This window comes from Thermobia domestica, chromosome 3 (genome assembly GCF_964235325.1).
Source record: "Thermobia domestica chromosome 3, izTheDome1.hap1.1, whole genome shotgun sequence".
Classification (NCBI taxonomy): domain Eukaryota; kingdom Metazoa; phylum Arthropoda; class Insecta; order Zygentoma; family Lepismatidae; genus Thermobia; species Thermobia domestica.
Genome location: NC_137456.1, coordinates 103,572,336 through 103,596,653, shown reverse-complemented (window position 1 = coordinate 103,596,653; position 24,318 = coordinate 103,572,336). Strand labels below are relative to the sequence as shown.

Below are 24,318 nucleotides of genomic sequence, written 5' to 3'. Positions count from 1 at the left end.
TATAAAGTGGATTCATTGACTAATCAGCATAACTTTAGATGCAAATACTGTATGACATGTGAAATTAAATAAAATTCTTTTTTTTTTTTTTTTTTTTTTAACACGTAGCCTGGACTTCGCAATAGGGAGGGTCCGGACGAAATACTGTGGTTATCACACCAGGGGCTCGATCATTTTAAACTATTTTACTGGCAACATATATTCGTTCGTTTAGCAGGATTTCGTAATGGGGGGGGGGATGACATGAAATATTGTGATTACACACCAGGAGATCAATCAGTCTAAACTATTTTACTGGTAACATATCCATATTGGTTTGTTAGGATAATAAAATGAGGATATGTTAGTAATTATTTTAATAAAAATCTATAAAGAAATCTTGAGTAAGAGAATACAAAAAATGTTGAAAAAGATATAGTCTACCGAGGTCATTCGAACTCGGTTCTACTTGTCTTCTTTCTTCTTCTTTTTCTTATCTTCGTTTAGTGCCGTCAAGGATAGTAACGAAATCTCTTTCAGGAGTAAAGACATCCTATAAAATGGATTAGTGTTGCCGCGAAATTCAAAATGGCACATTTGTCGATCGTCGTTTGTAGTTCATAGGATTAGCATGGAGATAGATGAAATTCGTAATGCTCCATTACAATAATATTCATTTTTAACTTGACTCCTCCATTTCTTCCACACAAAGCTCCTCATAAGAAAGAGTAACCAAACGCTTGGTGTAGCTTTATATTTTTGACGATGATTCATCTTTTTCTCGTTTCTTTTTGTTTCATCCTTCCTTAAAATTTTTAATTTCTGAATCCGAAGGGAGGGTCCGGATATACATTTCAGAAGCTTTGTACATTCACTAAATATTTTTTCCAGATTATTGCGAACGATTCATCCTAGCAAGCTCAGTCCCTGACAGTGATCCGAATTCTTCTTCAGCGTTGACTGAAGAGAGTTCGTAACAGTGATTAGCGTTATAAAAAATGTCCATTGAACACACTTTATTCTCAGTTTATCCAGGAAAATTTAAAATAAATTGAGGAAATATATCTAGTGCAAACAACATTACTGCCATAAAACATCCTGTAAATTTAAACTTTTTTTTTTCGAACACTCTCCTGAATTGTCCTTTCCTTGTCTTGTCTAAGCCTTAATTGCAAGTTTTTCCTGAGTTGAAGGCTGGTCAATGTTTTTTGTAAGTTATTTAGAGAAGTCACGGTATACAATTCATTAAGAATTTGTAGGTTACTTACAGAATTAAAGCACACACAATAAAATTAAATCTAATAAGTAAAACCCAAAACAGTTGATACAAAAGAGGTACTGTATATGAATTCCGAATGTCACATATTCATACATCAACACACACACATGTGCGTAAAAGAAAAAAAAAACTACATTCCAAATCATCCGTCGTCATATGTTCTGGAAAGGAAACCTCGAAACCCGCCACATGTTGGATCAGCATATATACCTAACAGAAGGTAAAAGTCGAAGAACATCAAAACAAACAGCACTGCCAGTTCTACACCCAGAAATATGTGTTGGGAGGGATTCGATACGTCTATGCAATATATACCTTTCTTATTCTGCATCCTAAAAGACGATAAGTAATTCTTAATTACTGTCACCTATATCCTCAGAAAAAAAATGATAGAACGATTGATTTTAAGAAAAGAGAGAGTATATGATGAGGCGTAAAATAAAATATTTAGCCTACATCAATCGTTTCTCTGTTAAACAAGTATAGTTCGTTATGAAAGTCTACAAATGTTAGTCAAGTTTTGAAATTTTTGAGAGTTCCGGACCCGGTGGAACCCCTCGTGGCTACGCCCACTGAGCATTGCTAACTAGTCTCAAATTCAATGTGGCGTTCCCCATCATACAGTTTTATGTGGAAATTATCAAGAGTATAAAATATACTTATTTTATAAAAGAAATATGTATATACTAAAATACTAGGCTATCCACAGAGAGAGGGGGCGATTCTACATACTGACTTATTAATATTTGAATCACAAATTACTGTGGAAGAAACCTTCATTATCAATATAAGCTAAGAATTAACTTGTAAATGCGGGTCTATTTTCATTTGTTTTCTGCTCTACAATATATTTTCTTTCTTATTTTGTAATTCTGCACTTTTTTTAAAAAAAAATTGTCATTATATTGATTTGCTTCAGTATGGTCCTGTAATTTAAAAATATGAATGCATAAAAATAAATTCCATTTGTTAATTGCTAGTGAAATAAAATTCAGAAATCTTATTTAGCGCGAAAAACCTTCTCGTTCACTGGAAACCGTGTTGTGTTGCAGAAGCACTGCAACGACCAGTCCCTTTAACTTTTGATATAGAGGAAAGGAGGCTTAACATTTGCTCCAATTGCCACACTGAAGGCATCTGGTCGTTGTATGCTCGCTGCAACACAATATAAATTAGAGACTCTGTGACGGATTATTTTTCGCTTTTTAAAGTAGATTAACGGAACGGACAGTTACAGAAGTAAAAAATATGTTATTTAAAGTGTATATATGCGAGCATTAAAAAGTATTTTTCTATTCTTTACTACCATTGATAATATTTTTTCTTGAAATACTTTGGTCGTTGCGCAACGCTGCAACACTAACATTAGCCGCCACTGTATTCATGACCAAAAAGAAAGAAGAAGAAAGTAAAATACCTTGACGATTCTTGAAATCATGTATCCTACTATTTCGTATAAAGGCATAAAGGCATTGCTCTGTTATCTTTATAGTTTTTAACTAAAGTGAAATTTCTTTTCAAGTTATCCACATCTGTGTCAATCTTGGAGTTTTGTTTATAATATGAAAGTGACATGCTAAATACAGAGAAGTATCAACATGCCTCAACCATCTTTGGTTGTTATTCGCGTATAGATTGCAACAAAAACTCTTTTGGTTTCATATTATGGTTAATAGTTACTTACTCAACCGCAGAAGACTTACAACCAACCATATCTAGCTGCCGCCAAAAAGACCGCCCTATTGCTATGCAGAAGGAAGACATGTGTAAGCTTGTGGATGCTATACATGGGAGTAAAATACTGTTGCTTTGTCATTTCTGGTAAAGTATGTAATACAGCGACCATACTAAATACATTTCGACACAAAACAGTATAATACTGAACATAGATAATGCGTTATCATGGATAAAACGAGACGCTAATGTTCAATTTAACGAATCAAAAAAGTAATACAGAATTTTTGTGCCTGTGATTTCATTACGTATCAGTTTGCGACAACGCAACGTATTACCCGTCGCACGAGTCCATGCATTTGTTTTGTAATGGTGCTGCTGTTGTGTTTATGTTTTGACCAAGGATGTTATAAAATAGAGGATCTGCCCATACGTATCTTCATCCTATGAACTCAGTGAAGCCGAAAAACAACTGAGCATCGTCTGAGTTGGTACGTCTGATTGGCTACTCTCGTTTCCGCCATGTATGTTGGCTCGAAACATTGCGATCTTAGTGGCGCGGAGCGGGCAGAGTAGGTGTGGGGGAACTGTGACGTATGGCTTCACGATTTTGTTGTATGGGCAGATCCTCTATTTTATAACATCCTTGGTTTTGACACTGGGCGAAGGGGGTGTTGGGAGGGAAATTAGGAATGGTTTTCTGTATTCCTTTACAGGGTTGCCAGGACGTCTTCCTACAAAGAACAGGCCTTGTGCCTCAGCTAGTTTTACATATTCCTCACAAAACGACTTGAAATATGTACACACTACCGTCACGCAAATTTGATTCTGTTCATATCCTTTTGATTTTCTCGAAAACCTGACCATAAAAGAAATCTCAAGAAACTAGTACCTCTGGCGACTCTGCCACGTTGCTCCTACCACTTGATCGGCACATAATTAAATTCCTTGTCTCGTTTTTTTAAGTTGTTTTGCCGTCTGTAAATTTTCGAAGACCGATATGTATCGAGCAGTGATGCCATTCTAGATCTTTTGATACGCTCGACAGGCCTGTATCCAGGGGGCCGGCCCGCCCCTAAATTTTTGCTGGCCTCCCATAAAATTTTCACGGTAGGTTTGCAAATGATCTATAATATGGTGATGAACTATAATATGATTGGATCACCCCCCTAACTTCAGCCTCCCCCCTACAATTTTGGGCTGGCTACCGGCCTGACGCTCGACCGTTTTAAAAAATATAGCGTATAGCCTACTCATTCTGTATACGCTCGATCTTGCATAAAGTTAAGGTGAATAAACGCTGAACTATAAACATATTGGAGGGTATTCGACGTATATTCTCTTATAAGCTCCATTACATCCATTACTCCGTGGAGTAGCATTGTTTCAGATTTTGCTGGGGGGAGGGGGGCAAGATTATTCACTGACATAAGAGTTCCTGATTTTTTTTATTAGTACATTAAGCATTAAATTTATTTAAAGCATGTGTTTCTCAAACGCAGGGGGGACCATTTTTCCTTGTCCTCCCAAATAATGCCCTGTCCCTTGGGTTATATTATATGTATGTTGGTTTACGTCAACACAACGCAAAGATTTGCATTTTAATTTGCGATAATCAATAACACCGATTTTGTGAATTTGCAGTCATAGAACCCATATATGCATCTCTCAATGAAGCATAGAATTTTCCACACAATCCTGAATTTTCCCCTAAGGATAGGAGGGGTACCACCTCTCTGAACAAAATTATCAGATTCTTACAATAATAATCACCGAATATGAAACTCCAAAATATATTATTAGGAAATTAAACAAAAAAAAAAAAAACCTTTTGTAGAACAGTGTATATTAATTTTGTAAGTAAAGCCAACAAATTACAATGAGAATTACTAATGCATGTTTATTTTTGTTTTAAACTTAAAATCATGTCTAGTTACAACGAACAGAACTGAGCAGTTTAGGTTTGGTTTTCACGTTCAGCACAAGTCATTACATAGTTGACCTTCAAACAGGGTTCAATCTAGCTAAACTTGCGTCCGTGCGATTTCTAGCGCTTTTCCATGAAGCATTCATCAAACTAAAAAATCGCTCTGGAAAGGCATTACTGATTGCAACAGATAAAACAGCTTGCAGACATGGAATGTGTCGTGGGTCAAGTGGATCAAGATTTGTGAGTGGATCGTGGGTCAACAGGACGTGGTTCACTGCGACCCACCACCCACAGTGACCCACTAACCAACTACCTACCATGACCCACCGACCCACTCTGCTCAGTGCATTCTGAACACTGGTGAATTTGTCAACGTTTACCTTTCAAGGTATCGATTTTTCTTCCTTTTTCATTTATTTCTATTTACTTACCTGAGATAAGTATATCTAAGTGAAAAAAGAACTTCAGGCACCTTTAGATATTGATATTTGTAATTGTAATAATAGCAATAGGGGTTACTTTGGCTTTCGAGACAGCCTGTGCGTTTGACTCTTTTCTTTCTGTTTATGTTAGAATACTTTAAGACACATTGATTTGAGACTTCCAAATTTCATCCTATTTTCCATTGAGAAGTATCTGTAATTCAACAAGGAAATACTTATACATGATAATTAAATTGAAATTCATCGTAACATGTCTCATGACAAACTAGCATTTTTATATCATATAGGTCAGATCTACCGTTATTATGACAGAGCGGTGCTTAAGCGATTGACAATAGAATTTCAAACTCTGATTAGTGGTAATTTCACAGCCTTGTTTTATTACAAGTGTAAACTCTTTATAGTCAGTGGAGAGGAGGACGTGCATCATAGGTCAGAGTTGATGACGATGGGTTTTGTTGGGTGGTGAGTCAGAGTGGTTCATGGTGCGTGGGTTATGGGTTCAAGTGGGTCACGGTGGGTGGTGGGTCAGTGGATCATGGGTCAAGTTTTCATTGACTCACGCCATCTCTGACAGCTTGAACCGGTTGTTGAAATATTTCGAGTTTGCAAAACCGTTTGTTAAAATATTTGGAGTTCGCAAAACCGTTTGTTATACCCAGATATAAACACACACACGCATGACCTAACCAAGAGTGAAAGAAAGAAGCCAAACAAACTAGTGACAAGCACCTCTGTACTTTTCCCGCACGTTTGTATTTATGTGAAAACAAACAACTTTCAATTGTTTCAATTCAATAGGCAGACAAAAATTTCAATGGGCAGATAGAAATTTGAATATGAATTTCGGGATTTTGTCCGGGATACTTGGATCTGTGAGTGTAATGAATGTGATACGTATCTAAGGGCTCGCTCACACATTACGTAACGCGGCAAAGGGGGAGAGGGGGTTCGTCCTTGCGTTACGAAATATGACACGAGGGAAGAGGGAGTTAATGTCTTCGTTACGTAACATGTTTTCTCTGTAATCTTTAATTTTATTCTCAGATTTATATGCCATCTGAGGTATATACCCGACAAGTTAAATATATCTCTAAAACGAAAGAGGTTATATTGAAAAAAAAAACTAAAAAAGACAATTCGAAAATTCTCGAATTTTCGACTTTGGGCTCAAATTTGGAAGGGAAATTGGACACTCAGCAAAAAAATACCATCAGGGTAAACTATGGACCAACCATATTTGAGCGGTGTTATGCAACAACCATTCAACTCACAACGAGTCAGTTTTGAGGAAATCGCAGTTATAGGTTTCTCGACTCCGTAAGATATTACTAGAGCAACCCACATTATATTTTATTTTTTGTTTAACTGTGCTTTATTTTTTCCAAATTATGCTTTATTGTTAATGTAAATAATTCTTTTACATTAATCGCATATAATGTATAATACTTATTATAGGGTATATTAAACATTCTAAATATCTTAATCTATTTATTAATATTTTATGCAACAGTTTCTTTCATATTTAATGAACTTTCTACTAAATGTACTGTAAAGAGATGTACTGTACTCGACTCAGTTTTTATATCACTTATGTGTATATTGAATGAGGTCTCCATTTTAAAGGATTACACCGAAAAGTTTACAGAAATAAAAATAAGCTTTTCAGTATTGCATTGTTATGTTCTCAAAAATTTTGCATTGTAAATATTGGTTTTAAAAAAAAATATTAATACAGTATGTTAAACTTGCAGTTAAACAGAATTTTCCAAGAATTGTGCTATATATTTTAAATTATGCTTTATACTTTATTTTCTAAAATTATGCTTTATTATGCTTTTAAAATTAGTTTCTTCTGGACCCTTAGACAACCACAACCATGTTCAAGGTACCAACCATATATATAAATTGCTTTTATGCTTTTGGGTTGCCCTAGATATTACCGTATGTGTGTTGACTTTTCTCTTCACAGATGGTAGACCGATCGCAAATGCGTTACCAGGATTTTTTAGTGTGTTCCTTACATATGTTCGAACCCTCCAGCAGGGTTAACTTTTTTTTTTATTTTGTGGGTTGACTGGTCATTGTATAACACCGCCCATTGGCTTAGAAAAAATCATTCCGATATCTTAATGTTCACACAGCAGAGGATTAAGAAAGTGGCACACCCGTGTGCGTCATTTTTCCTACCTTGTCTTGAAAGAGTTAAAGGAAGATCCAACGATCCTATTCAAAATGATTTAATCAAATGAAAGGGAAATGATGACCTACGAGCCGCATTCGTCTCGCAAATAAAATTAAAATTTATTATTTTTTTTAAAAAATTATCTTCGTGTGTAACAAGAAGAGGAGAGTGACGACTTTTCACTGAGTATTTTTTTTTTTTTTTTTAATATTTTGGTCTTCGCAACATAAGGCCATTGACACTGGGACGATTTTTAAAAAGAAGTAGATTTCAAAGAGTTAGAGCTACTTCCAAATTCGTAGCGCAAGTCTTAACACATGAAGTAGGAAGCAAGTTAAGCATAATAGAACAAAGATTAAAAATGTATGGCTTGCATCAATAGAGTACACAGAAGTTCATCAAGCGGGTTCAAGTTTGTATAATTTCACGTGTTTGTATAATGGTAAGATTAAATGCTTTTTATTTTATTTTATTTTATTTTATTTTAATTTTATTTATTTATTTATTGCATATCTTCTTGCTTAAGGGGAATTTAAAACTCCGAAACACCCTCGTACGAACGCCACTGGCTTATACATATTCAGTAAGCCGTCGACTCGGGAATGAGCAGGGGTAAGTAAAATGGAAAACGGCTGCCAAGTATGGCTCTTAATATATTCTTGTCATTACTGCATTATAATTTGGTCACCACTGGCCTAATCGGTATAATTAGGCATGTTGAATAAAATAGTTTCTTAAAGAATTTGTAAAACAATATTTTGTTTCAATTACGTTCGACGAAACATATAATGGGTAAATCGCATTTCTCAGTTGTGTTAGGCTATATGCATAAAAAGGAGAGTTTTGTCAAAGAATGAAGACTAAAAATTAATTTGGCGATTTTTCTTTGTAATTCACGTGAACCAGTTATATTTACTTACAATCATCCTCATAATGGATATTCTGCCGTTACTGGCAGGTCACTTGCAGCAGCTGAGAAGCTCCATGCTCCACGGGCCTCCGCTAACCTCTTCGTCTTCACGTATGATCAGGGCGTGAAAAATTCGAGTCGCCTGAGGGTACACGGCGGTACACGTCGTATACATTCTGCTTAATCCTAGTCATGAGAGTGTACCTTGTGGGCGCGGTGGCTCAGTGGTAGAGTGTTCACCTCCGGTGATTGGGGTCTCTGGTTCGACCCCAGCTCTCGTCATGTGGACTTTGTGGTGGAGAAACACCGTGCTCGTGGGTTTTCTCGGGGTTCTCCCTTTTCATTCCACCATTTCATTCATTTCTCATAATCACCGTCTTCTTTAGCCTAACCGGCATAATCGTGGGACGTAAAACTTAAAGATTTAATTTTAAGAGTGTACCTTCTGCTTCAAACCGTATGTATTTTCTACCTTTGTTTCATTTATATTTATTTAATCGGTCCATGACTCCAATGTTAAAGTGAGTGTATCACTTTTTCAACGAACTTAAGAAGTTCATTACGAATTACCTATGTCTGTATATATATATATATATATATATATATATATATATATATATATATATATATATATATATATATATATATATATATATATATATATACAGGGTGGTCGTGCATGAATGTCGGAAAATTCGTGAGATGAATCTACAGGTAAAAACAAGCAAAAAATGTCATATGAACATTGGGTGAATGCGGCTTCGTTTGGACGCTAGAGGCGTCTGAAATGTCACCTTCCGAGGCGGCAATTTGCAATATCTCAAGAACGGAGAGAAATACGAATGTCGGGTCAAAACATATCAAAGGAAACCCCATCCGAAGAAACCAATTATGCATAAGTGGTGGCGAAACAGTGGCGGCGCTAGAGGGGGGCACAAAGAAAGTGAATGAAACATGGAGAAAAGTGAACAATTTACAATGAAAAATTGTAGGAGGGGATGTTATTGTAATATGCAACAAATGAACAAAGGCAACAACGGCTAGTCTGTAGGGACTTTATGGGAGGCGGATTGTAGGAATACAGTATCTTTGTAATGGTGAGAAATAGGAATGTCGGGTCAAAAGATATCAAAGGAAATGCCATCCGAAGAATCCAATTATGTATAAGTGATGGCGAAACTGTGGCGGCGCCAGGGGAAGCACAAAGAAAGTGAATGAAACATGGAGAAAAGTTGAAATTGGTGAAAACACAACTATTTGAAAGCAATCAGGAAACAAGGAATACAACTCTAGGTGTACTGTATGATACATGTCCGATGACAGAAGGCGTATAGCTACAGTAGGTGGAACAAGGGGGCGTGCAGAGCGTCGCGTAGTAGAGTTAGTTATAGGAGTAGTGAAAGCGTGGGTAACGAGGGCGTTCGCATCGAAGGTGCAGAGGACAGCGCACAGTTCATTCGTACTGAATGGGGCAATGACAGTAACAGCACAAGCGTTTTAGTGCTACATTCTACAGGCAGGGCAGTAATCCATGTGTATGTGAATGTGGTTTACTTTGTGTCGTGTGAAACAGTGTTGATGTTGACAAGCGCTATGTGTAATGCACCACAATGAATAGGGTAGTATACACTAACGCCGAAATGGCAGAGATGCATTTGATGTACGGCTTAGCGGAAGGTAATGCAGAAAAAGCACGTAGGTTATATGCGGAACGCTACCCAGATCGACAAATTCCAGCACCGGGGATGTTTATTCGTATTCATCAGCGATTGCGGGGCACTGGGTCTTTCCTTCCCAACACAGACATTCCGAGACGACGACGCGTTCGAACACCCCTTCCCTGGAAGAAAGGGTACTCCGACATGTGACCCGGAACCCGAGTATTAGTACCCGACGAATAGCAAGGCAGGAAGACGTTTCGCATCAAGTCGTGCTAAGCATCTTGCATAGTAATAATCTCAGACCATACCACGTACAACGAACGCATGCGTTATACGATGGTGACTATGAAACCCGACGACGTTTCTGTCGTTGGTTATACCGCCGCTGCCGTGTATCACCAGCCTTTTTAACACAGGTATTGTTCTCGGATGAGGCATTATTCACACGGGATGGCATCACAAATTTCCACAATGACCATCGATGGGCACTCAACAACCCGCATTCTTACCACAGCGATTGAACGCAATATCGTATCTCCAGTTTCTGACTCAGAACCTACCTATTCTGCTTGAAGATGTGCCACTGAGGACACGACAGTGTATGTGGTTTATGCATGATGGCGCCCCTGCCCACTCATGTCACACCATTCGTGCATATCTGAACAAAACATTTCCACGCAGGTGGATAGGTCGTGGTGGAAGACAAGCATGGCCCCCACGTTCACCCGACCTGAATCCCCTAGATTTTTTCCTGTGGGGTTACGTGAAAAGTCTCGTGTATACACGGCCCCTGCATGATGTTGAAGATCTTCGCCAGCGTGTATGTGCTGCATTTGCCACATTACGGCAAACGCCAGCGATATAGACACCAGTCAGACAATCCTTACGCCATCGTGTAACTGTCTGTCTCGAAGAACAAGGAGGACATATTGAACAGCTGCTATAGAATGTCATTATGTTGACCATGGTAAGTACAATACCTCTTGTTTTTACAGTACACTGGGTCTCATCTTCCATACGTGTTTTTTACGATCTGCACGTTTCATCACTAAGAGTGTTTAACAGTTTCTTTGCAGTTCCCAGGCGCCGCCACTGTTCCGCAGTACGTGTGCATAATTGGATTCTTCGGATGGGATTTCCTTTGATATCTTTTCACCCGACATTTCTATTTCTCTCCGTTAAAATGATACTGTATTTCAACAGTCCATCTCTCATAGTGTCCCTACAGCGTAGCCATTATTGACTTTGTTCATTAACATTTGTTGCTGCATGTTCCATATAACATCCGCTCCTACAGTTTGTCAGTGTAAATTCTTCACCTTTCTCCGCATTTTATTCACTTTCTTTATGCTTCCCCTGGCGCCGCCACTGTTTCGCCATCACTTATACATAATTGGATTCTTCGGATGGCATTTCCTTTAACATCTTTTGACCCGACATTCCTATTTCTCACCACTACAAAGATACTGTATTCCTGCAATCCGCCTCTCATAAAATCCCTACAGACTAGCCGTTGTTGCCTTTGTTCATTTGTTGCATATTCCAAGTAACATCCCCTCTTACAATTTTTTATTGTAAATTGTCACTTTTCTCCATGTTTCATTCACTTTCTTTGTGCCCCCTCTAGCGCCGCCACTGTTTCGCCACCACTTATGCATAATTGGATTCTTTGGATGGGGTTTCCTTTGATATGTTTTGACCCGACATTCGTATTTCTCTCCGTTCTTGAGATATTGCAAATTGCCGCCTCGGAAGGTGACATTTCAGACGCCTCTAGCGTCCAAACGAAGCCGCATTCACCCAATGTTCATATGACATTTTTTGCTTGTTTTTACCTGTAGATTCATCTCACGAATTTTCCGACATTCATGCACGACCACCCTGTATATATATATGTGTGTGTGTGTGTGTCTGTTATTTGCGAATTTTTCAATTTTGAGCCCTCCATTCCATAGAGCATCAAAAGCTATCTAAGAAAATGATGGAATTTTTCGCATCACTCTTGCCATTCTTCAGATATTGGGCAAAAAAGTACCAGTTTCGGGAGATTTAAGGAGCCATATCTTGAGAACTGTAAGTCATAGAGAGATGATATTGGTGTTGATCAATACCTAAGAGGATAGTGATCATTTTGATACCAAACAGTAACCGGTGGCCGTATCAAGGTTAGTGTCACGTTATATTTTATCGAAGGTTTTCATTGTTACTGTTGTTACTTGCTACTATTATCTGGATGTTATTATACAGGAAGGAATTAAAACACAAAATTATTAGTTTCAGGATCAGCTGGATAGATCGATGCAAAATGGCGCATTTTTGTTCTGAGAGGATATCCAAGCGTTTTGAAAGTCGATGACAGTAATATTTCAATTGCTTAAAACCTTGTTCTCTGCTGAAGAGAACCAAACTTGTTCGACATTTTAAAACTAAGGTTGGATATATTCAATATCACGCCAATGGTAATACATACGTAACTTCGAGCAATACAGAACCTATTTAAAAAAATCATGTGTTAATGATTTTATAGTGTAAAATTTGGGCACAATTTTCTTACTTCTGGCACATCGGGCGCGATTTTCTCTGTTCCTTCTCCATACCTACATCCATTTATGTTATTAATGCTGTGATTTAGGTAAGAGTGTCATCAAGAAAATAGCATGAAATGCTTTTAGACTATAAAACATTAATCACATCCAGCGTATACCCCTTGAAAATTTTAGAACTACAGCATTGCGTATGATCTTTCTGTTTTTATACCATCCATTAATTGTAGTCTCCTTCGCCCCCTCCCTCTCTTTCCCGCCACCATACCCTCTAGGACGTCCCTCATGATACAATTTCTTCTTAGGAAATATCCCAACCACCTTCTCTTCTTCTTCTTAACAATATCTAAAAGCGTTCTTTTCTTCCCCACCATCTCTAACACCCTCTCATTCGTTTTCCGCTCGACGCAGCTAATTCTTTCCATTCTTCTCTACATCCACAGTTGGAAGGCTTCCAGTCGTTTTTAATCACTTTTACGTAATGTCTACGTTTCCGCCTCATACAGTACAACACTCCATACAAAGCATTCTAGAGTATTTTTCTTAACTCTTTATTCAAGGTCCCACAAAACAGACTTTTCTTCCTCCTAAAAGTTTCTTTCTCCATTCCTATCCTTGCTTTTATTTCACGTTCGCACTTCATGTTATTACTAAGAATACTATCCAGGTATCGAAAAATAATCACCTGTTCTATTTTGTTCTCTCCAACTTTCATATTTGATACAGACCTCTTCGTTCCAATCACCATGGCTTTTGTCTTTCTAACATTTATTTTCATCCCATATTCTTCAAAGCCCTTTCTCATTTTTTCTAACATTTTATTGATTTTCTTTTCAGATTCTGCAACAAGCGCCATATCGTCTGCAAATCTTATGCATCTAATCACTCTACCTCCTACTGAAATGCCATCATCATCATATAGGCTCTTTTTCAACATCTCTTCTAGATAGATATTAAATAGTGTTGGCGAGAGGCAGCATCTTTGTCGAACTCCCCTTCCAATTGCACTCTCTTTTGTCAGTTCTTCCCCTATCTTAACACTTACTTGTTGGTTCATGTATAAGTTTCTTATGAGTCTTCGATCTTTCCATTCCAACCCTATCTTGTTTAGAACTCCCAACAACAATTCCCAGTTCACGCGGTCAGAAGCCTTTTCTAGATCAATAAATACAACATACACTTCTTTCCCTTTTTCTATAAATCTTTCACCGATCGCCCTTAATAATCCAATAACATCTCTTGTGCCCTTGCCTCTTCTGAACCCGAACTGCTCCTCCTCAACTTCTTCATTTGTTCTTCCATATAACCTTCTGTTCAGTATTCGGAGCAAACTTTTAGCTGCATGAGATATGAGACTAATAGTTATACAATCCTCACTTCTCTTTGGGTTCAATTTCTTAGTCATCGGTATCATGAACGTCTTTAGGAAGTCTTTTGGCCACTCTCCTGTTTTATATATTTTATTGCATAGTCTAAAGTATTCTTTATTTCCCTTCTTTCCCATATTTTTAATGAATTCGATTGATATATTATCTATCCCGGTTGCCTTTCCATTCCTAATCTCGGATATAGCCTTTTCTAACTCATCCCGAAGAATACTTAACTCTTTAACATCCTCGCCTACTTCATTTTCTACTTCAACATTTAGGCTACACGGTCTATCCCTACTCTCATGTAAGTCTTCAACGTATTCTTTCCATCTTCCTATGACCTCATTTCTCTCGCCGACTACCTTCCCATTCTTATTTTCTACTGCCATCGTAATACCCCCTTGTTTCCTCCGAAATTCCATAGATTTCACCTCCTTGTACATTTTGTCATATTTCCCAACTCTTTCTAATTCTTCTATGTCCTCGCATTTTCTTTTGTAAAACTCTTCCCTTGCTCTCTCTGTTTCTCTTCGTAATTCATTATTTAACTTTCTGTACATGTTTCTGCCCTCTTCTGTATCAACCGGTTTCCACGTCTTTCTTTCCTCATTTTCTGCAACATCTGCTCTGTAACCCATGGTTTCTTAGCCGTTTTGTATTCGCGGTAACCTACTGCTTCTTCTGCTGCCTGCTGTAAGCAAAGTTTAATATGTTCCCACCGTGCGTTACTACCTGAGCCTATTCTTTCCTCTTGAATATTTTTCTTCGAGTTTTTCAACGAAAATATTTCTTATTTCCTCGTTTTTCAACTTTTCAGTATTCGACACTTTGTTGCCTACTTTTCTTCTGCCTACATTTTTCAGTTGAAAATCTACTTCGGCCAGCACATGATTATGATCACAGAAAATATCAGCCCCGGGAAGGGCCTTCGCGTTCTTTAAGCTATTCCGATACCTGTCCTGAATCATTACATAGTCTATCTGATATCTTCCACCGTCTATTGGTGATTTCCATGTATATCTTCTTCTCTTGTGCTGACTGAACCAAGTGTTCACCAATTACTAGTGAATTCTGTCTACAGAAATTCACTAGTCCCTCTCCCCTTTCATTCCTTTCGCCTAAACCATATTTGCCTGCGATACATTTTTCCTGTTTTTCTCCCACAACTGCATTGAAATTTCCCATTAGTATTACCCATGCAACCCTCTTCTCCCTATCTATAATTTCTTCTATTTTCTCATTATTTTCTGCTACTTCTTCCGTTGCATGCGAAGTCGTCTGTGCATATGTCTGTGTCACCACTAGATCCTTTGTTTTCCATTTAAGTCTTAACATCATAACTCTATCATCAATAATGGGGGGCGCGGTGGCTCAGTGGTAGAGCGTTCACCTCCGGTGCTTGGGGTCCCTGGTTCGATCCAAGCTCGCGCCGTGTGGACTTTGTGGTGGACAAACCCCGTTCTCGTGGGTTTTCTCGGGGTTCTCCCGTTTCCTTCCACTTTCTTCATTCCACCATTTCACTCATCTCTCATCATCACCGTCTCCTTTAGCCTAATCGGCATAACCGTGGGACGTAAAACTTAAAGATTTCATTTCATTTCTATCATCAATAAATTCTACTTTCACTATCTTCTCCTTTAAGCGCTTTCCAATAATTATTCCTACGCCATTATGACAGCCCTTTCCATTACCTGAGTAAAACATTCTATATCCTTCGCTGTTCAACACTCCATTTCCTTCCCATCTAACTTCACAAACTCCTACCAAATCTAGGTTATTTTGTTTCATTTCTTCTTTAAGATTTTCTAATCCCCCCCCCCTGTAACATAGTACGTACGTTCCATGTCCTTATCCCAAACCTTTTGCTCTTCCCTGTCTTTCTTTCTCTGTTTGTCTTCCTCCCATTATTACTTTCTTGTCCAATAGTCTTTCCCAAGCCATCCCCCTCCTGAATCCGAATGGGGGGATATTTTACCTCCGGAACTATATTTTGAGCTGCGAAAGACCATTGTACATATGTTCTATTTTTGCTGCCAGCAAACTAGGGAAAATAGAGTGGTAGTTTCCCGTTGCCTTCCACCCCAAAGTATCTCAGCCGTTAAAGTCACTCTGATCACGCCTGGGACTAATATCCAAGTTGCCGTACCAATCATTATGATTTCCGCCAACTTGGCTATTGGAGAACTGCTGCCTTCTCCCAGAACACTCTTCGTCTGGCTACTCCATTTAGACCAATTCGGTAGGGATGACCCTTCTGGTAGTGAACTACCACTGACATAGCTCTAAATTTCACTCTAGCACGCAATTCTCCCCACCCGACACATAAGCGTGTTCGTAAACGTGGTGTTTATTAGGAAGGTGTTTTACTTACAAAATGAATGCAAATTAATCAGATTTACTAATCTATATATAAAAAGGAGGTCCTGACTGACTGATCAAGGCCCAGGCAAACCATTAAGCTAGACACTTGAAATTTGGGCAGAGCATAGGATTTGTAAATACGGTTTCACTAAGGAAAGATTTTCATCAAGGAAGATGGGAAGGGGGAAGAAGAGTGGCAATTATTATCTTAAAATGGCTATATTTCGAAATCTCCGAATGTTAGAGACATAAAATTTGGTATATAGATTTCTCATTTAAAATAATTAGACATGTCTTTTAGCATTTTTTAAAAAGTATTTGACCTAGAAAAGAAGAAAAGGGGGTGAGAAGGAGAAAGGGGTGGGAAATTGCGTTAACATGTCCATATCTCGAAATTCGTGAAGATTACAGACATCAAATTTAGTATTTACATTTTTCATTTAAAATAAAAGGGCGTGTTTCACAGTTTTCTTTGTATATATTTCTCCTAGAATGGAAGAAAAAGACGGAAATTAAAAAAGGATGAGAGTTAAAATTGTTGAAACAAGATGTCCGTATTTCGAAATTCGTTGAGATTAAAGACATGAGATTTGGTATTTATACTTTTTATTTAAAATAGTTAAAGATATGTTTCATCGTATTTTCTCTGCAAGGGAAGAACACGGTTGGAGGAAACAAAGAGTCAAGAATTGGAATTGTTAAAATTAGATGGTCATATCTTGAAATTCTTTAAGGTTAGAGGTATGAAGACTGGTGTTTAGGCTTTTAATTTAAAATAATTAAAGACATATTTCAGCATTCTTTTTAATGTTTGCTTTAGAAGGGAAGAAAAGATGGGGAGTTGTAATTGTTAAAATAGCATTACCACATCTCGAAATCCCTTAAGAGTAGAGACATGCAAATTAAAGACGTGTTTCAGCGTTCTTTTTTTGTTTTGCTTGGAAAGGAAGATAAAAGGCGCGAATTAAAAGGGCAGAGTTAGAATTGTTATAAGAAGATATTTCGAAATCCCTTAACATTAGAGATGTGCTAGGGATATGATAAGCATAGGATTTGTGACGTAAGATACCACTAAGGAAGGATATTTCAAAATTCCACGGAGGAAAGAGTGATTTGAAAAATGACAATTTTTATAGTAAAATATCCACATCTCCTAATCGCTGAAGGATAGAGACATGACACTTAGTAAGTTTATATGGACTTCCCATTTAACACTTTAGAGACGGACGTGGCATATAAACAGCTGATCGTTTTGTTTACGAGTGTGGTATATAAACACGATATCTGAACAAAGAGGACAGATGTGATTTGTAATCCTCAGTTACGTTTACTTTGTCATATAAATCATTCAATACACAATCATAAGCTTGGAAGACTTTTAGGGAGTCCAAATTTGGCGTCCTCAATGGGTTAAAATAATTATGCACTTGTTTCACAGTTTTTTGATATTTCCTCTAAAAAGGAAGAAAAAGTAGGAGGGGAAAAAAGGTTATGGTTACAATTGTTGCAACAGTATGATCATATTTCGAAATCCTTTAACCTTGGAAACATAAATTCTGGTATTTAGACTTTTCATTTGACATAATTAACCGTGAAATTACAATCATTCTCATTCGAAATACCTCAAGGTTAGAGACATACAAATCCCTAAATGTAAGATGAAATTTGGTATGTGTATTTTTCATTTAAAGTAATGAAGACACGAGTCTCATAGTTTTTTGATATTTGATCTACAAAAAAATAAAAAGAAGTGAAAAGAAAAAGGGATGGAAATTATAATTGTTATAATAAAATGTCCATATCCCTATGATGTGCAAAACTCTACTGAAACTTACGAACTCTATCCATTTCTGAAACGGTCGATTACGGGTGACGAAAAATAGATAACGCAGGACAAAGATATGGGGGAAAAATCAGTCAAAGCGAGCAGACGTTCTACAGTCTGTGGCAAAGCTTACACTGACGCCAAGGGAGATTATGATGTATGTTTGGTAGGATTGAAAGGGCATCATGCATCACGAGCAGCTGCCACTGGGAAGAACGATATATTTGGATTTATACTGTCAACAATTAGCACAAAAGAAGTTCACATAGCAATTCAAAAGAAATGGGCGGAACTGGTAAACAGGATGGCGTACATTTCGCTGACAACGCCAGACCGCATATGATCTTCAGCGACCCTTCGGAATTTGAGAGAACTGTTCTTGGAGGTTTTTAATACATCTACTGCATAGCTCGTACCTGGTACTGTCAGATTATCATTTGTTTTGGTCTCTGTAGAACTCTCTGAATTGTGTTAAGTTACTTTCAAAAGATTCTTGTGAAAACCAGGGTGTCCCGACAAAACGTACCAGCGACAAAACGTACCACCTGAATTTTCGCGACAAAACGTACCACTTTTGACGACCTGTCATAAATGACAACCTGTCATGGTTTAATTATAGCATTTCTGACATTTATTCCACGACAAAACGTACCACTTATATAAATTACAACCTGTCTTGGACCAATTAAAACATTTCGGATATTTAATCCGCGACAAAACGTACCACTTCAAGTTTTTTTTTTTTTCAGCGTGTTCACAGATTATCCTCCAGATCTAATAAACTTCTCTTAAATGTTCTGTACGTGACAAACGTAACATTAAACACGTTTATCAGCGAGTAAGAGAACACGAGTCTTCCAAAATACATTAGATCAATGTGGGTGCTTACATATCTAACAAAAGAGAACATAATGTTAAGAAGCTACTTCCTCATTAACAGGTAAAACAACGGCAGTATAAGGTTGAGAACAACAGACAGGTAATGTATCGAGTTGTCAAAGTGCAGAAACTCATTGGTAAAAGAGGGCTCATTTACAGAGGAAATGTAGCAGCCTATAAACTGAAAGACACAGCTATAGATCATGGAAACTTTTTGGATATTATTCCTTTCTTAAGCAAATTTGATCTTCCGCTTAAAAGTAATTTAGATAAGGTTACCAAGAAGAGTCATATACGAGGAAGTAAGCAGGATAGTGGTCGCATAACTTTTACTAAACACGGTGAATTATGTTTTCAATGCTATCAGCACACTTATCAGAGAAGATATTTCGAAAGAAGTCTCTCAAGCTTCAATATTTTCTGTTCTATTAGACACTACTCAAGGTATAGTAGTTTCAGGCCAGTGCTCTGTTGTTTTACGGTATGTTGTTAAAATGGTTGTTAAACAAAGTATTGTTGTCATTGTAAAATGCATATCTACCACAGGCCAGTGTCCTTGCGGTTTACTGCTAGAAATCCTGCAGAAGTTGAACCTTGATATTAAGAAGTGTATTGGAAATTCAACCGATGGCTCAAGTAACATGCAAGGACAATATTCGGATTTTTTCAATTCACCTATGATCAGTTACACCGTGATTCAGTTGATTTTGAGTTTAACGGCCCTTTTAGCAGCGAGGCTATATGAGACGGGACATACTGATTTACGGGAAATCTGAAGCACATGAGCTCCTGCCAGGAATCGAACCCAGGTCTCCCACGATAAAGGTGCATACGCTAACCGCTTAACCACTAAGAAACTCAGTTACACGTGTGGTGTTACGCTTATATACTCAATCATGTCATATGTGATCTGACAAAAAATTGCATTGATTCTGTGTCATTGTTCTGCTGAATGACTGTGCGATATTTATGCGTTAGTCTTATCAGCGAATGGACATTTGGAAGATCAAATGTTAACAAAGGCGTCTTACAGTTATTGCCGAAACAAGATGATAGAAAACACACTGTTTTTCAGAAAAAAGTTTGGTCATTTTTCGAACCCAGAAAGTGCTTTGTATATAGAGTTGACCATAAAATTAAGAAAATTGCTTCTACAGAAAATATCAAACCAAAAACTAGGTGTAAAGCGAAAGGATATATAAAAGATCTTCTCAAGTTCAAAACAACTCGGACAGCACAAATGTTCCTCAAGTTATTTCAAGTGACGACCTCTCTGTCAAACTATCTCCAAATAGAGGGTGCTGCTAGTGTAGTCCTATCGGATGGTGCGGACTACTCTGTTCCAAGTGAAAGAGTAGAGAGATGATTTTGAATCCGTTAAGAATGCAGCATTAAGCTTTGCAGAATGGGCCAATAACAAATTTGAAGACTTAGAACGTGATTTCTTTCTTTTTTTTCTATTGACCTGTCGACAATTCGCCTTCAGAGATGGACAAAGATTTTACTGTGAATATGAATATGAAGCTGCTTCTATCCAATGACCAGGTACTGCATCGAAGCATCCAACACAATATTGGACATGGTAGTTTCGAGTATTTCTTCAAGATTCAAGAAGCAATGTACTTTATGGATTATTTTGACCCTAGACACTTCAACCAAGTAACAGAACTTCCAGACGTGCCTTTCGATAAACTTACATTTTTTTTCTGAAAAACTTCAGTAAAGAAGTTTCGAAGAATAATATAAATGTATTCTCTTGGACTTTTGAAGGACGTGGATATCCTTAAATGTCAGTCTTGATGACGAGCACAACCGAGAAAAAATGACTGTCCTGATGGTGCAAGTGATTCAGAATTAGGAGAAAATACATTTGTTTACAAAGAAAGCTAATGCAAAACGTGTTGCAAAATTGTCCAATGTGCTGCTTTTTAATTTTGCAGAATTGTAAATTTTGCAGTAATACTTATCCAGGTTTCCAGCATACAAATTTTTATTGACTTTGCCCGTAACTCAGGTAACATGTAAAATAAATTTTTCAAAACTTAAATAAACTGAAATACATTAAAAATAGGCTAACGAGTACCATGTCTCAGGAACATTTGAAAACATTTATGTTGATGTCTATTGAAAAAGATTTATTAAAAAATATTTCGAATGCAAAAGTGATAGATACAGTAGCATCAAAAACTAGTACACTAAAACATCTGCTAATTTTGTAATATAGTATACCTTCTCCTTGAACTTCATATAATATTTTGAACAATTCAGAATAATATACTGATGAAAGAATACCAGGTTTTAATTGTCAATAGTTAATACTATTGACTTACTGTAGAAAGAAAACTGTGCAACTTGATTTGTGACATTGGCCCTTGTGGGAGAAAGCGCCCGCGCCCCTGTAATAATACCTATCCGTCCCCGGTCCAAAGCCTGGATAAAGTGTGATGAAAATCAGCAAACATTCAAATATTGCAGATGCAAGATTCTTGCTGGTCTGAAAAGAAACTTGCAGGTTTGGTCTTGGTGTTGCGAGAATCTTGCAGGCATGGTCTTAGTCTTAGCCTTAGTCGTAGTCTTGGTCTTGCATCGGTACTTTTCTCACCACCAATCTGTTCAACTTTTAACCTTATTTAGGCCGATATATACTTATATGCTGTCCTATCAAGTGGTACGTTTTGTCGCCTGTCATTATTTGATGGCTGATTGGAAGAGTCTTCGCAAGTAGCCCTCCAGTCAAGTGGTACGTTTTGTCGCTTGTCATTATTTAAAGTGTTTTTAGAAAACCCTTCACAAGCATCCCTCAGGGTAAGTGGTACGTTTTGTCGGTGGTACGTTTTGTCGCTAGTACGTTTTGTCGCGTATTCGAAAACCAGGTGTCACAATTTTTTGACCAGATGCCACAGACATTCTATAACGATGAGATTCTGGTCTTACCGGAAAATATAAGAAGGCCATCGAACAAAATGGTGTATATGTTGTTTGATAATGTTATTTTAAAATCACAATAAATTTATTTACAATTTTGTCCTTAATTATCTTTACGCAGCCTAATGTATACCAGATTGTGTTTTGCTCACCTAAGAACCATGTTGTTTATTAAGAGTGTAGTTTGTTCATATCAAAGCTCTACGCGTTTGTTTAAATGGGTACTTTCGTTCGTAAATACTTGCATATATATAATATATATCGGATGTTCTAAAAATAGCACCCACAGACTACAGAGCACTATTCCACAAGTCAACATAAAACGAAAAATATATATCATTGTATACCTTTCCGATCCTCATCTGGAGACGCGAATTGCACTGTGTGGCAACGTCGAAAATAAAATACTGTAAAGTAGATCTACCAATCCTTCAAATAGTTACATCGATTCTTTCCAATGGCAGTTAAAGTTGATAAAGGTTGACAGTAGCATCACATATTAATGCAGTAATCGATGTAATTACTTGATGGATTCGACTGTGACGTGGGGCCGCGGTGGCTCAGTGGTAGAGCGTTCACCTCTGGTGCTTGGGGTCCCGGGTTTTATCCCAGTCCCCGTCAAGTGAACTTTGTGGTGGACAAACACCGTGTGCGTGGGTTTTCTCGGGGTTCTCCTGTTTCCTCCCACTTTCTTCATTCCACCATTTCATTCATTACTCATCATCACCGTCTCCTTAAGCCTAACCGGCAAAATCGTGGGACGTAAAACTCGAAGATTTCATTTCATTTCATTTTAATCTGTGACGTTGCCACATAGTGAAACTTTTAATTGAATATATCGGCTGAAATGGCCCATTATTTAACATTTTCGTTTTATTTTGACCTGAATAACAGCGCTCTGTTGTCTGTGGGCGCCACTATATATATATATATATATATATATATATATATATATAAGAATAGTTATAGAATTCACTAGATACTGTGATATTTACTTTCAAGCTTTCTTCCCAAAAATTTTATCCGGAGGAAAGGCAAAATAGTATTTGAAGGAGTTTTTTTTTTTCTAAAGGATATGACCTGCACAAGACTATATAATAATAGTAATTTTATTTAAGCTCTGAGAGACGGTTGGCCAATTCCGCATGAAAGTACGACTAAAAGAAGCGCTACTTACCTCATGCACTTACTTAATAAGTATTAACCCCTTTTAGGATTTCCACTTTTTGAGGTAAATTTTAGACTTTCACTCGAACAGCTACTACTTCCTTACTATTTATCGTAGGATCATGGTTTATACCTCGATTTTTTTTAAAGGATAGATCATACTTTCCAACGATATCACTCGCTTGTCCGTATTGTACACTAGAAATGGGAAAAATCGGAAAAATCGGATTTTTGAAAAAAAAAATCGAAATTTTTGTGCCCCTATGACCCGGCCCTGAGTTCACGTAGTGATCTGATTTTTTCTTAAGAAAACATTATTATGTACACTCATGTCCAAAATTATTGTCACGTGTCTATAAAGATGTTATTATAGTAATATAATTTGATAACGAATTCGCACATATTTCTTATGATGTTAGTATATGTATAATCGGCAAAGACATGTATGTGGAAAATTTCATATCAAAAGAGCACTAAATAAGAGCAACAAAACTTTCTTGTCCATTAAGCACCATTTTATTTTACTCATTGTAATTTTCGTATTTATAATTGTTTTCCTATGAAATTTACCACAAATATATATTTCCCAATTATACACATAGTATCAGTATTAAAAGTACCTTATATAATCATTGTCAAATTATATTTTGACAAGAAGACAATTATAGACATGTGACAATCACTCTGGACATGAGTGTACATAATACGTGTGCAAAATTTCATTCTTGTATCGTGAAAACTGAGGTCGGGAGAAATTTTTGAGGTGACCCATTTTGTTATATATGTATATACATAGCGTTTTATTTCTAAAAATGAAGGTGCCGGAACGCTGGACCTCAGGTTCATAATGGTGAAAGGTTGCATACCTTTCAGAGTATTATTATTATTATTATTATTATTATTATTATTATTATTATTATTATTATTATTATTATTATTATTATTATTATTATTATTATTATTAATAGTAATAATAATAATGTTCAGTAGCATATTACTGGAGTATTTTAACTAAAAACTCATACGTACATATGTATAAAGATGTTTCAAAAATGTCTGATTCTTAATACAACAAACGTAATGATAATCAATTTTTCTTAGTGATTTGTTTCTTGCTTTTTTCTTTCTTTGTAAACGGGCGAAAGTAAGCTGTTATTGTTTGTTTTCAAAAAGCATGAAGAGTTCCA

At 37.0% G+C, this 24,318-nt stretch overlaps 1 protein-coding gene across 4 annotated transcripts in view; it reads left to right on the top strand.

Annotated features, from left to right (window-relative positions):
• The first annotated feature begins 2,882 nt into the window (after window positions 1–2,882).
• The window catches only part of LOC145681475 (uncharacterized), a 59,407-nt gene continuing 37,971 nt past the window's right edge, over window positions 2,883–24,318 (top strand). For 2 of the 4 annotated variants that reach the window (XM_081753121.1, XM_081753120.1), the window contains exon 1: window positions 2,884–3,084. Coding sequence is in view for 3 of the 4 variants with exons in the window: in XM_081753120.1 (XP_081609246.1) it covers window positions 3,037–3,084 (48 nt within the window). In the remaining variant the exon portion in view is untranslated. Of the gene's footprint in view, window positions 3,085–24,318 lie in introns of all 4 variants that reach the window. The other 2 variants (XM_081753119.1, XM_081753118.1) reach the window with 2 other exon arrangements.